Source organism: Natator depressus, chromosome 3, assembly GCF_965152275.1.
Source record: "Natator depressus isolate rNatDep1 chromosome 3, rNatDep2.hap1, whole genome shotgun sequence".
NCBI lineage: Eukaryota > Metazoa > Chordata > Testudines > Cheloniidae > Natator > Natator depressus.
The window spans coordinates 112,054,686-112,069,579 of NC_134236.1; the positions used below are offsets into that span (position 1 = coordinate 112,054,686).

Below are 14,894 nucleotides of genomic sequence, written 5' to 3' on the forward strand. Positions count from 1 at the left end.
CTGGATGGACCTTTGGTCTGACCCAGTATTGCCTTTATGTTCTTATGTTCTATAGTAACGGGTGGTATCTTTTGGCACATACTGACTTTTTAATGGTAACCATGATAATCAGTCATTTAAAGTATGTTTATAAACCTGGATTTATAAACCGATACTGAATATCCTAAACTAATCTATTTGAATTTATTTAAAAAAAAAAACACACACAAAAGCATTAAGATGCTTGTCTGGCTATGCTGAAAGGATGACAGGAGACATTAGATATGGGTTTAATCAGGTCGCAACTTTATTATTGACAGATGTCTGGGACTAACCCGGCAGATAAAATGTGTGCAGTGCAGATGCAAAATTTATGTCCCTCCAGCAGATTCACGGCCGGGACCTTGCCAATTCCGGGGTGGGAGGGGCTTCCACAGCTCCCCCCTATTTATCCAGATGCCTCCAGCAATTCCCTTGCTGGGACCTTACTGACCACGCCTCCTCGTAGGAGGGGGTTAAGGTGGACTATAATGATGGGGGGGGGGGGTTGGCTCCCTGCTGTACCAATCATCGGAGTCCCCAACTGCCCCCGGCTTGCTCAATTACCAAGCACTTCTCCTTAATTCCTTTTCCGAGACATTTTTTCATTCTTTTGTGCCTTAATTTATGGAGTACCTGCACTGAACATCCGCTATACACTTAAATAAAGAGTTGCAACATTTGGCCTACCACCTATCATGCGGTGCATGAACTGAGCCTACCTGAACTTGCTGCGAGGAAGGCGAAAAACCCCCCACTTCAGCTGGCCGATATGGTGGTAAGGGAAAAATTCCTTCCCAGACCCCCTTAGTGTGGCGGCTAGCGTAATATCCACACCAGATATAGCTAAACACCCAGCATATTTGTGACCTAATTAGGGAGGGCGGGTGGGTGCTGCCTAGCCTGTTCTGAGTAAAGGGAGGGAGGGGCAAGGCCCACTGACCTTTTCAAACATTACATTCCTATGTGGTGAGTCATTTACCACGCTGACTGCTCTTTCCAGCCGCTTTACGTCTTCCCTCCTCCCCCAAGCCAGAAAGCATTGTCGCTTTCTCCTGGCCAACCAGACAGACTCCTCCCTGCTTAAGTGCAGGGTGGCGATTCTCTGAACAGAACTTGAAAGTTATATGTAAAGTTTAAATGTTTTTAGTTATATGAACAGGAAATTTCAGATTTTTTTTGTGCACCAAAAATCTTAAAATGTACAGAGTTATATGTGAGTTTGTGTGTAATAGATTTAAAAGAATCCTGTCCAGCTGCCTTGTTTTAGCTAAGAGCAAGTTATAAGTTCATTAAAATAGAGATTTCTAAAAGGAACTTCAGTAGACCTTTTCCTCATAGTAATGGTAGTTATTCTCACTAAAATAATAAAGTAAATGACCAAAAGGAATTGTATTGGCAGCATTAGAGAGAGTACATTTTGCATCCATTATAGTGAAGGGAACAGTGTCTCGGGGGTTGGAGGGGGGCTTCTTTAAGAGAATCTTTCATTAGGAAATTTGCCCAATTATTTGGCCTATGGTAATTATATCTATTTATATAACACCATAAATGTATATTGAGCTTCAAAAAAAAAAAAAGGTATACAGGGAAATCTAAATTCTAGAGATGAAACTTAACTGTAGAAGAAAAGCATCTACTGTAAAAAAGTGGATTTTATAAAATGAGTTGTAGAAATTCTTTCTGATTTAAATTTGCTCATTTTGCAAATAAAATGATCGTTCTGCTAAATGCCAGCTCTACAAACCCCAGTTAGAATCTGGATATTATTAGAGATTCCTTTAGACTCAAATATCAGCAATTGTGTTGTTGATGAACAAGTCATAATTAAATCCAGTTAATTGTCACATAGCTATCTATGTTGGCTCTGCAGAGTCAAACAGGAGTAAAAACTATTCAAATTCTCTCTTTGGTAAGTGAACTCTGTAGCTACAGGAAGCTGGTTTATTGAGGAGAAAGTACTATTTTTAGTCACTTTCTAGAGCAGTGAACTGCACTTTAAAATACTAGTTCACCCAAGTATTTTTTTAATCCTTTTTCAGGTTCATTCAAAAGATCCATTTAAAATAAAAAGTGTTTTTATAATTTTTTGTCAAGGACAGTACTACATACGAGAATAAAAACAATAGCAACATTTGACTTATTGGCAACTTTATTGGAGCCTTAATCTTTCCTCCTACTCTTCTTCTTCCAGAGTAGTTTTTGGCAATTGTAATGGTATTGCAATGGTTGATTACCTGCAGAAGACAGTGCTCTTGAACCTTGGCACCATTGAATTGTATGGCTCTAATGATCCCTATCGTAGGGAACCTCGATCTCCTCGCAAATCTCGGCAACCATCAGGAGGTAAGAATCGCTGGATGTTGCATTTCAACAATGGTATCTTTCTCCATAACTCATAGTTGGGCTGTCAGTCACCACTTTGAATATAAGCACATTAGCAACACAAAATGTATATTTTTGTATGAATGTTACATGTCTGATCTTTGAGAATAATTAATGGAACATTGGTTTGTATTTGCATTCTCATAATGATGATTCTTCACAATTCAATATCTTGAATCAGAGGTATCTGAGAGGATCTATGCTAGACTCCTCCTGCATTTTTGTCCCATCCTCCCTGACTGACCCCAGATGTCATTTTTCTCTTGTTGTTAAGTTGTATTTGTGATATGAGACTAAGCTTTGTTGTAGACTGAGCTTTATGGTGGGGAAGTACTTGCTGTTTTTATTGTGATCAGTAGTGTTTTTAATTTGTGTTAAAAGCACCTTAAGCAAAAGATAGAAAAGCATTGTACACATTCATAGAAGTATAAATTAAATACAAAAGTTATAAGAACTTTAAAAGATCTTAATTAAATAACCAACATAGCTTTATAATTGTCAGAGTTTTGTAAATATGCCTAGACAATATCTTGCAATTTCCCTGTCATGTCTGCTCTCCCCACCAATCTTCTCACACTTACGTATACCACTTTTCTCAGCATAGAAGGGACATCACAACTGGCTACCTTTGCTTCTGCTGCTATCAGTTTAAAATTTCTTATCACTAGGAATGTCCATAATTATCTGGCCTCATTGTGCTCTTCTCAGAGGGGAAACCTCAGGGTATGAAATATAAATGGATATTTTAAATTTGCAAAACCAAACTTGTAAAATAGGTCGTGTCAAAAAATTAGGTGTGGAGGGGAGGAGTTGAAATCGCTATTCTGTTTTTCTTAAATTGCTGTGACCTTTGTTCAAATTCTTCATATAATTTCTGAAATAAAAACAGCTAATATTTTTGAAAAACAATTTTTTGTTCAGCTTAGTTACATGGTGGATTTTTTTAAATGAAAAAATGTTATTTTGAAAATGATAAATGATAAAGTGTGCATGAAAAAAATTGTTACCTCAAAATGGCCACTTTTCAGTGAAAAAGGAATTATTTGAAAAATTTCATCCAGTGATAGTTTTGGTTCAGATGAAATGAGCCAGGAGAAGATTCAAGCATCTTCTTCTTTTATCTCAAGTGTTTCACACTGTGGCAGGATCCCTGGGGTACAACCTGGAATTGTGGGATCGCTGTGCCTCCTTAATTCTCCGACCTAGGGTGTCTCACAAAGCTACGCCAGTGTTAAGTAGCAAAACCCCTCCAGACACTGTGATCACTCAGCCGTCAGTATGTAGAGCCACACACCCAGCTAAATTGCATGAATAATCCCTGAGCCACTCATGAATTTTACAGAGAGAAGCACCAGCCAGTCACCCCAGCTCCCAGCCTTGAACCCCTGAAATATACTGTCTTACACTGCTCAAGGTTCATAGGAAAGTTGACATGCACCAACCTTTGTAATCTGAGCTGAGATTCCCCAAGTACTTCAACCAAAAACACACTGTTTCAGGTAAAATACAATATAAAACAGATAATTAACTACAGAAAGACGGATTTTAAGTGATTATAATTAGCGGGCATAGAGATCAAAGTTGGTTACCTTAGAATTTACACTAAGTTTCTATTTTTATTTCTAACCTTAACAGACTAAGCAAGATTTTAATCAAGCTGTCTCTCACCCTAACAGATGTTTACAGTTCCTTAGTACGCAGACTGGACTCCCTTCCAGCCTGGGACTAATCTCCCTAGTTTTCAAGTCTTTGTCTTCCAGAGGATCTTACAGGTGTTGAGATGGATGGGGGAGGGGAAAGAGAGACAAGTGGTGATGTTACGGTCCCCTTTTTATACTTTCTTCCAGCAGCTAGAAAAATCCTTGCTGTGACATGGGGGGGTCAGGCAGTCCCTATTGGTCACACAGTCCCCATTGCATACCTGCCTTCTCTGGGAAGACTCCGGGATAGTAGATTCTTCTTGATGAGCCTTTAATACCTGTCTGGACCATGATGGTTGCTTCTTTGTTGCAACTGAAAGCTGTGGGTGTTTCTCACAACATATAGGAAAACTTTATAACTTCACATACAGTGATAGTATATTCAATCTGATAGGATATTAACGTTCAACAGATCAATACTTTTTAAATGATACCTCAGAAGGCATACTTGGTACAAAATCTATCATAATCATATGACGGTGGTGAATATGGGGGCTCCAGGTTGCTATCTTGAGGTACAGTGTCACATATGCACCATTCTTTTTTTAGATTTATAGATGCTGTAACTGAGGTAGGTATTTCTTGATAGTAAATCATTGGTTTGAGAAACATCAAAATAACTACAAAATGAAGTTCAGTAGTTGAACTGTGGACACAAAACTAAGAAAAGCACCAATTGCTGCTTGTATTACCTACTGTATTATAAAGCATTTCAAAGATTTTTAGTCCTTTATTTTCCTTAATGGATAGACGTTTCATTTTAAAAGAACAGAAACTTCCCTCCTCACCTCCATGGGATATGATCAAAACAGGCAGTCTGATAGGCTTAATATTTTAGGTTGTAAGGGAAAAATGTTAGTAATCTTAAATACTGCTTTTATATAGTCAGATTACAAGTCGCTCTAGGAGACGCTAGAAACTACTTGTTTAGTGCTCTTGGTCTTTGTCACTGTAACATCTTGTCAGCGTGATTAACTGAACCCTTCTTTCACATCTGTGTACACGTTTATTAGCTGACATATCCAAATATCCAGGCTCATAAAGATAATGAAAAGAGAATCTTCACTTGTGTGAATCTTGACTTGTAGTGTGAATTCAGATATTTAGACTTTTTTTTTCTTCAGACTTTAGTTGCACTTACTAACAGTTTGTCTGCCTGGCAAAAGCATTATATAATCCTGATTATTCAAGTTATTCAGTAGGTTTTTGTGTCTAGTCTTTCCTTTTTTCATTGCTTCATTAAGGTATGCTGACTGTGGCTCCTTGTATGTGCGGCCTTTTTAACTTCTATTCAGAGTCTGTGAAAAAACTTCGCACCTCTCATATAAGTCAGTCATTTAATGGCAATAAAATATTTTTGAACATCTGAATTTGATGTAAATAACTTGCTGTTCACACACCATGAATTTTTTGTTAGTCCATTTAAATAACTGTCTAGTTTTAGAAAGTGGTGGTGTAGCTGTGTCAGTCCCAGGATATTAGACACAAGGTGGATGAGTGTAATATCTTTTCTTACCAACAGAAGTTGGTCCAATAAAGGATATTACCTCACCCACCTTATGTCTCTAGTTTTAGAAACTGATTTTGGCATGATTTGTTCAATCATATACGTGTACCATATCTTTTACTTGTGGCACCACCGAAATACATTTGGTTGAGGGCATGGGAGGATTCCCCAGATACAGGAACTGTGAAAGATGGTCGTAAGAGTGCCTCCTTAGGACTCCCTAATGAGCTCAAGCATACGTGGCTGGAGCTCACAGTACATCTAGGCAGGGCCATAGCACATAGCACTGCAGAGATGCAGGGCAGCACTACAGCACATAGGGCACCCACAGGAGGCTGCCATGACTTAGACAGACCCACAGAACTGAATAAAATGTTAGACCTGCTCCAGCCCCCAGAATACTCCATAATCAAGCGGGTGCAAAGCAAGCATAAAACCCTTCCCCAGGGCAGCTTATTCTGTGCTGTACTTCAAAAAGGTGCGACACAGAATCTCATTCTTGTTTTTTATTTTATTTTTTAAATGAGGGAGAGGAGAATAACTGATCACATAGAAGACTGTTTTGTCTTATGAGAAGAAAGAGATGTACTTTAATTAAACTTTTTAAAAACTTGTTTGCTTGCTAAATTAATCTCTAGCTTCCAGCTGTTGGCATGTATTTTTTTGCCGGGAGAGAGGAAACTGTTCGAGCAACCATGCAATTACCTAATCCTTTGTATCCACTAAGGCATGTGGGTCTCTGATAAATAAATCCACGTGCCTTAGTACGGATAATTAATTTAAGTCAAATGTTTAATCTCTACTAATGCAGATTTTATAGAAGAATATTTTAAAGAATGGAAAAGGTTTCCTCCAAACACACCATTAACATATTTTTTTGTTTTTTTGTGTTTTGTGGTCATCTCTAAGACAGAAGCACAATGCATACCAGTATAGAGATTAAAACAACGAGGAATCCTTGTGGCACCTTAGAGACTAACAAATTTATTTGGGAATAAGCTTTCGTGGGCTAAAACCCACTTCATCTGATTCATCAGTATAGAGATTGTTACATTTAACTTAATCTCTTATTACTTGCAAAAAATTACACAGCAATAGTGTTTCGTAATTGATAGTTTTATGTTTAAATAGAACTATCAAAGAAGTAAAATATCTTATAAGGTAGAGCTGTGTGAAATTATCAGAATTTTTTTTTATTTGCAGCATCCCTGACTCAAGTATAACCTGGTTTCAAAATGCAAACTATTAACATGGTCTTGTTTGAGCTTTGAAAGGAAGTGGTTTATTTGGAAAGTGGTTTTTGATGTGGAAATTTGATGTTTTTAAGAAATCTAAAAATTTAGTACTTGAAATGCATTTTTATGCCTAGCACATCTTCAGCAGCAGTAGTGTGCTCATAACCGACTTATGTTCTTCTTAGTAGTCTTGCTCTTACCCATCTCCCTTAAATAACCATTCATGTAAATTTACTGATACTATTGCTGCAGGAAGAGAAACTGAAAATACCTTGCTATTCTCTGCAATGGGAGCACCAGTTTCAAAATTTATTTTAAAATCATGGCATCACAACACAGATGTGTGTACTTTGAGTATGTAGCCAAGAGGATTTCTGGCCTTTTATCTCATTTAAGCAAACTAGGTTCAGTCAGCATGATGCTGTTGTGACAGCAAAACATACTGCTATTGTACGTTAAATCTGTTTCTTCCAGAGTTGGTAGGGATGAGAACTGCTGACGGGAGAAATCGCTTGCATTTTCATCAACCTCTTCCATTATGCTCTGACCAAATGAAGGAACAAAACTAGCTGTAAAAGGAAGGAGCTATAGCTGCCCTACCTCACTATTAGCCTTATGTCTGTGGTGTTTCTTTATATGTGTGTATTTTTTGTAGAAAGAACATTGATGTACTATGTAAAATGTATCAGTTAATGAATTAACAAGATGAACATTTTTTGGAATATTTTAAAAAGTTGGTGAAAAGTCAAAAGGTCTTATGTCATATGGCCTAGCATATGTCAGCCTGCATTTAGATGACACTGCTTGCCAGATTTCACCCACATCCATTATAAGCCTGGCTAAAGTCCGTCCATTCTCCTACAAAACATCAGGTGAGTATGAGTTGTGGTCCCACCATACTACTCAGCATTATCAGCATTACTGTCAGTGGTCCTATCAGGACTGACCTGGTGGTTAATCCCAAAAACAGTCAGAAGGGTCTTCTCGCCCCCGCCTCCCACAACTGCACTGATTATGGATGTGTCTGGAACAGGTTGGGGTGCCCACCTGAATCACCTCCAGATACATGGAATATAGGCTGAAAAAGATGTGTCCTTTCACAAAACGTGCCAGAGCTGCAAGTGATCAGGTTACCTTGCATAGCATTACTGGCTGTACTACAGAATTCCACGCCGCAGTTCTTAACAGACAACACATTTGCAATATATTACAGTGGAGTCCACTTAATAGCTACGTGGATATTGACAGCATCCAGTTAATAACAAGATTTTGCCAGGAACCAATACTGTCCCATTGACTTTAATGTAAATGGTATGTAGGCAACAGCATACCATTTATTGACAACATTTTTTGAGAAAAAAGGACCCAGCTCTACAGGCAGATTTGTGAGACGGCAGCCAGGAAAAGAAATGTGGGGACGTGCCTTCCCCAGCTGCAGTCCCATAAACCTGCTTGTGACCAGTACTCAGTCCCTCCCAGTGCTTCCTTCTGGGGCTGCATCCCTACAAACCTGGCTTTTCATTCAGGTACATAAAGCACCACCTTACCAGCAGTCTCTGTATGCCATCCACTTGTTCAGTTATGTTCAGTTTACTCACAGCCCACAGTAACCAGATTCCTGAAAGGGTTACTGCATACTTACTCATGCGTCCAAGAACCCTCCTACTTGGAATCTTAATATTGTCCTTGCAAACCTCATGGAGCCCCCTTTTGAAGCCACTTTCTGAATGCTGCTTACACGACCTCACTCTCAAGATGATACTCTTAGTTGCTATCACATCAGCTGCAGGGTCAGTGAACTCCAGGCTCTTATTGTTGATACCCCTTTACCCAACATTGTACAGGCATAAGGTGGTATTGAGACTTCATCCTAAGTTTATCCCTTAAGGGGTTTTGGAATTTCATTTGAACCAGTCCAACAGTTTATCTGTTTTCTCCCCTAAACCTCACTCTTGTGGAGGGAAACCACTCCACAATTTGGACATTGAAAGGGTCTTGTTAAATTACAAAGCTCCTCAGCCCGGCTTCTCATCTCTTTATTGCCATCTTTGGTGTTTTGAAGAGTCAAGCTTTCCTCTGCCAGAGAATATCAAAATGGACCACATAGTGCATATCATTCTGCTATGAAATGGCTGATAAACCTTTCCCTCCAAATTTCAAAGGTCACTCTGTTAGTAGACAAGCTGCTTCCTCTGCCTGTTTCTGGAACATTCCCGTGTCTGAAATCTATAAGGAAGCTACCTAGAGTAATCCCCTGGCTTTTGTTAAGACTTGTGCTCTTGACCTAGCTGCAAGACCAGATGCCAAGTTTGAAAAGGCAGTGTTAACATCACTGTAGTGGGGTAGAAACTCATAGTGCTTCTATAGTGCCCGCCTATAAAAAGGGAAATAAGGACAACCCAGGGAATTACAGACCAGTCAGCTTAACTTCTGTACCTGGAAAGATAATGGAGCAAATAATTAAGCAATCAATTTGCAAACACCTAGAAGATAAGGTGATAAATAACAGTCAGCATGGATTTGTCAAGAACAAATCGTGTCAAACCAACCTGATAGCTTTCTTTGACAGGGTAACAAGACTTGTGGATGGGGGAGAGGGGAAGTGTAGGTGTGGTATATCTTGACTTTAGTAAGGCTTTTGATACTGTCTCGCATGATCTTCTCATAAACAAACTAGGGAAATACAACCTAGATGGAGCTATTATAAGGTGGGTGCATAACTGGTTGGAAAATCATTCCTGGAGAGTAGTTATCAGCGATTCACAGTCATGCTGGAAGGGCATAACGAGGGGGTCCAGCGGGGATCGGTTCTGGGTCCGGTTCTGTTCAATATCTTCATCAATGATTTAGATAATGGCATAGAGAGTACACTTAAAGTTTGCGGACGATACCAAGCTGGGAGGGGTTGCAAGTGCTTTGGAGGATAGGATTAAAATTCAAAATGATCTGGACAAACTGGAGAAATAGTCTGAAGTAAACAGGATGCAATTCAATAAGGACAAATGCAAAGTACTCCACTTAGGAAGGGACCATCAGCTGCACACATACAAAATGGGAAATGACTGTTTTGGAAGTAGTACTGTGGAGAGAGATCTGGACGTCATAATGGATCACAAACTAAATATGAGTCAACAGTGTAACTCTGTAGCAAAAAAAGAAAACATAATTCTGGGATGTATTAGCAGGAGTATTGTAAGCAAGACACCAGAAGTAATTCTTCCGCTCTACTCCATGCTGATTAGACCTCAGCTGGAGTATTGAGTCCAGTTCTGGGCACCATATTTCAGGAAAGATGTGGACAAATTGGAGAAAGTCCAGAGAAGAGCAACAAAAACGATTAAAAGTCTAGAAAACACGACCTGTGAGGGAAGATTAAAAAAATTGGGTTTGTTTAGTCTGGAGAAGAGAAGGCTGAAAGGGGACATGATGATAGTTTTCAAGTACATAAAATTTTGTTACAAGAAGGAGGGAGAAAAATTGTTCTTAACCTCTGAGGATAGGACAAGAAGCAATGGGCTTAAATTGCAGCAAGGGCGGTGTAGCAGGGTAGTCACTCCACTCTGGCCCTGAAGGGGTTAAAACAGCCTTTGGAGAGAGGGCTGCCTGGGGGAGCCAATAGTAAAAGCAGCCTTGGAGAGGGCTGTGGCTGGGAAGAGCTAGGCTGACTGGGGGAAGCAGCCACAGCTGGGGCCATGCCCAATCAGGCCACAGCTGGCCCTATAAAAGCGCTGTGAGCCAGGAACTCAAAGGAGTCTCACTCTAGCCCTGGAGTGGGAAGGGCTAGCTGCCTGAGAGCGAGATACCTTAAGTGGAGCAGTGCTGGGGAAGGGTAAAGGGAGCTGGGGAGCTCCAGCCTGGTAAACCTCCAGACTGCAGGCCTTGGTAAAGGCCCAGAAAGGTACGGGGTCTGCAGAGGGGCAGCCTGGGAATAGGCAGAGGCAGCTGGTCTTAACCCCTTGCCAGTGATGAGTGGCCATTACACTGCAGTCTGCCCCAGTGAGCGGGGGCTAGATGATGACTGGCAGTAGCCACTGAGGCAAGGTGGGTTTAGAGGGTTGGGGGTTCCCCAGGAAGGGGATGTGTGGGGGTACTGCTGGGGCAGAACCCCAAGGGAAAGGGGGAACTGGAGTCTGGGAGGGACACTGGGCCAGCTGCAGGCGAGACACCGGCTTGCAGAGGGCACTCCAGGCTGGAAGAGCTAATTCCCAAGACTACCAGCAGAAGGTGCCACACCAGTGAGTCGTTGCCTCGCTACAGGCGGTTTAGGTTGGACATTAAGAAAAACTTCCTAACTGTCAGAGTGGGTAAGCACTGAAATAAATTTCCTAGGGAGGTGGTGGAATCTTCATCATTGGGGATTTTTAAGAGCAGGGTTGGACAAACAGTTGTCGGTTGGACTAACCATCAGAGAAGTGAAGTTCTGGAATAGTCTTCCAAGGGGAGCAGTGGAGGCAAGAGACATATCTGGCTTCAAGACTAAGCTTGACAAGTTTATGGATGGTGTGATGGGATAACCTAATTTTGGCAATTAATTGATCTTTGACTATTAGCTGTAAATATGCCCAATGGCCTGTGATGGGACACTAGATAGGGTGGGATCTGAGTTACTACAGAGAATTCTTTCCTGGGTGTCTGGCTGGTGAGTCTTGCCCACATGCTCAGGGTTTAGCTGATCGCTATATTTGGGGTCGGGAAGGAATTTTCCTCCAGGGCAGATTGGCAGAGGCCCTGGGGTTTTTTCGCCTTCCTCTGCAGCAAGGGGGAAGGGGCACTTGCTGGAGGATTCTCTGCACCTTGAAGTCTTTAAACCATGAGTTGAGGATTTCAATAGCTCAGACATAGGTCAGAGGCTTGTTACAGGAGTGGATGGGTGAGATTCTGTGGCCTGCGTTATGCAGACTAGACGATCATAATGGTCCCTTCTGACCTTAAAGTCTGAGTCCAGATAATACTTAGTCCTGCCTTGAATGCAGGGGATTGGACTAGATGACCTCTCGAGGTCCCTTCCAGTTCTATGATTTCTATGAGAACATGCATAGTGCAGGTGTGGCCCAATGGAAAATGCAGTTCAAGAGAAGGTGCATACCTTGAGTGGGATCCACATTGATGACAACATTTTGAAGAACCATAGTAACAGTAAGGCTAAGTAACTCTTTTCCTCACAGGATAAGTCTTTGGTTTTGACATTCAGAAAATATTCATTTGTTAACCCAGACTCCAGAAGATAACAACTAAGTACCCCAGAGTTTTGAAATAAGAAAAACTGCTTCTTGCACCTACTTTTGCCCTCTATATCAACAATGCAAACACACTGAAGTCAGTAGAGTTGCACAGGTACAAGTGGGTACAACTTGATTCTGTCTGTTCTGACTTGGCGTGTGTAACCCTCCCCATCTCCTCAATAGTCTCAACACATTTGTGGGGTTTTTTCCGAAGAAGGTTCAGACACTAAACTATGATTGCACTGTGTTGAAAATCTTGTTCTGCACATGCAGATACTTTCTTCTAACAAATGATTCAGTTGTGTTTCATTTGTGCAATTAGTACTTGTATTTAGATTAGCATGGTCCATCATAACAGATCCTCTGAGAAGGTTAATATTCTTAAAAAAGTAGTGAAAGCTTTTAATAAAAAACAAAAACAAAAAGCATAACTGGTAACTTTAAATTTCCAACAGGGAGTCCGGTGGCACCTTAAAGACTAACAGATTTATTTGGGCATAAGCTTTTGTGGGCTAGAACATGAAGTGGGTTCTAGCCCATGAAAGCTTATGCCCAAATAAATCTGTTAGTCTTTAAGGTGCCACTGGACTCCTTGTTGTTTTTGTGGATGCAGACTGACATGGCTACCCCCTGATATTTAAATTTCAACACATCATTTGTCAAGTCATAAAGAAAACCGGGGATCAAAAACTCCATTTGTATCTCCAGTTGGCAGTATGCAACATATGGGATCCCTATGGTTTGACTTCCTTCTTTGCATCTAATTCTGCATTCTTTAAGTGTGCAAAGTTATCATTTCTTTCAGTGAAAGAATCTTGTAACTACAGTCTTGTGATTTGTATGATGATGGTGTCATATTGAGTGTTATATGAAAGTCCTCAACAGGGGAAAAATAATTTCACTCCCCAAAAATAAACCATAACCACCTTATATCATCAATCCATTTCTTAAATGAAATCAGTGAGTTCTGTTGAAAAACCAATGGTAAAGGATCACCTAAGTGTGGCTTCAGGAATATAGTATAACTTTTCCCCAAAAAAGGAAAGTAGAAATTATTTTAAAATACACAATAGTGGTCACATGTTAATCTTAAAGTATTTTATAGAATTCCTTAATATTGAAATCCTCCTATTCACCTGATTTTATCACAAACATACATTAGTTTTCTTATTTCACTTAAATAACATTTTAGATCATACTTTACTCTTTTGTTTTGGACAGTATACATGTTCAATGCACATATCTAATTAAATAAACAACGTTCTCTGATTATATATGGCTATACTTTTTTCTTAAATGTTTGCCAAATATTATTTTTCTGATTAAATATTGACGAATTGATTAAAAAAATCTAGTGAAAAGTTTCAGTATTTCTGAGGTAATACTATAATTCTTCTGTCAAACAGACTATTTTAGTGCTGTAACTGAGGTCAGCCTCTTAAGTGAAAGACTTGTAAAAAAAAATAAATAAATAAAAATCTCCCCTCACTCCCCCTGTCAAGTGGGAGAAACACTTGCTTAGTGTAATATAGAGGCTAAAAATTCACAAGTTCTAGTTCAGGAAAGATTGTAAACAGCAATTTTATTTTTTATTTTAAATTGTTCTTTGTATTTTTTAGCAGGTCTTTGTGATATTAATGAAGGGACTACAGTGCCGGAGGATCGCTGCAAGTCACCCACTTCGGGTAACTACAGTTTTTTCAAATACTTTAACATTATAGTTGTACAGAATGTGACACGCATTGTTCTAAGTTGTGCCAGAAATGCTTGCTAAGTAATTATATAGAAACAGTCTGTTAGCTTTTTCTTTCCATCATGTTGTATTCATTTTGCCATTTAAGATTTCATTAACCATTACAGAATTCTGGTTTAAATCAAGGACAATTTATCTGACTTGGAAATATAAACCTAGTTTCTAGTAAGGATGAGTCAAGTGGCATGTGTGAGTTTCAAATAGTTATGCTTCAGGGAGACAGCACACAGGCAAAGATATTCTTAGATTAGAAATACATGCTATCTATGAGGCTGTGAGGAAAGTGACGGTCTCATGCTACAGTATATTTTATGAGTGCTTTTCCTATTAATTTTGTCAATCACTAGTGTGTGTGCGTGTGTGTTGTGTGTGTATAATATATGGCAAAATGAATACAACACGATGGAAAGAAAAAGGCTATCATAGATATATATATATTTACTTCACAGCCAGGGAGGAAAAGGGATCTTGGCTAGAGATTGCAGTGTGGAGCTCCTGAGATTCCGGTAATATAACACACTTGCAACTTGTGACTACAATAATAGTTTAAGTAGTTTCCATATCTGTGCAAATCACAAGTTCCAACTGGTACTGCTAAGGTTTTTCTGTTTTTAATACAGGTTTACATGGTAAAATCTCTTTGATAAAGGGAAAAAAATCCTGGTTTTTGGGGAAAGCTATTTTTGACTGACTTTTATAGTGTGAGTTTACTGCCATTTTCTCATGAGGGTGGTAGCTGAAAATTTTTGTCAGGCTCTCAGAATTTTCTGGAAGCTAGCAGACTTCCAAAATAGGAGCTCCCCAGTCCAAATAAGTTGGCTTTTCCATTACACTGGAGCTGGATTTTTAAAGGAGAACTGCGGTGATTCACTCTAATAGCTCAAAAGTTTAATGAATAATAACTCATTAGGGCCCCGCTCTTCCAGATACTTAAGAATGCACTCATAATGAATATATATAGTATTAAAAATGAATTTTAAAAAGTGTCTAGAAATATCTGTCACTGTTTCGCTTTCCCATCACTTTCATCAGACTCTTAATGGGAGCTATCATTTTACTCATTCTCCCTCAGAA

The 14,894-nt window shown here is 39.6% G+C and overlaps 1 protein-coding gene across 2 annotated transcripts in view; it reads left to right on the forward strand.

Moving 5' to 3' along the window:
* The window catches only part of STXBP5 (syntaxin binding protein 5), a 181,009-nt gene that overhangs the window by 129,422 nt on the left and 36,693 nt on the right, over nucleotides 1–14,894 (forward strand). For both annotated transcript variants that reach the window (XM_074948582.1, XM_074948583.1), the window contains exons 18-19: nucleotides 2,213–2,364; nucleotides 13,687–13,752. In XM_074948582.1, the coding sequence (XP_074804683.1) occupies nucleotides 2,213–2,364; nucleotides 13,687–13,752 (218 nt within the window). The remainder of the gene's footprint in view (nucleotides 1–2,212; nucleotides 2,365–13,686; nucleotides 13,753–14,894) is intronic.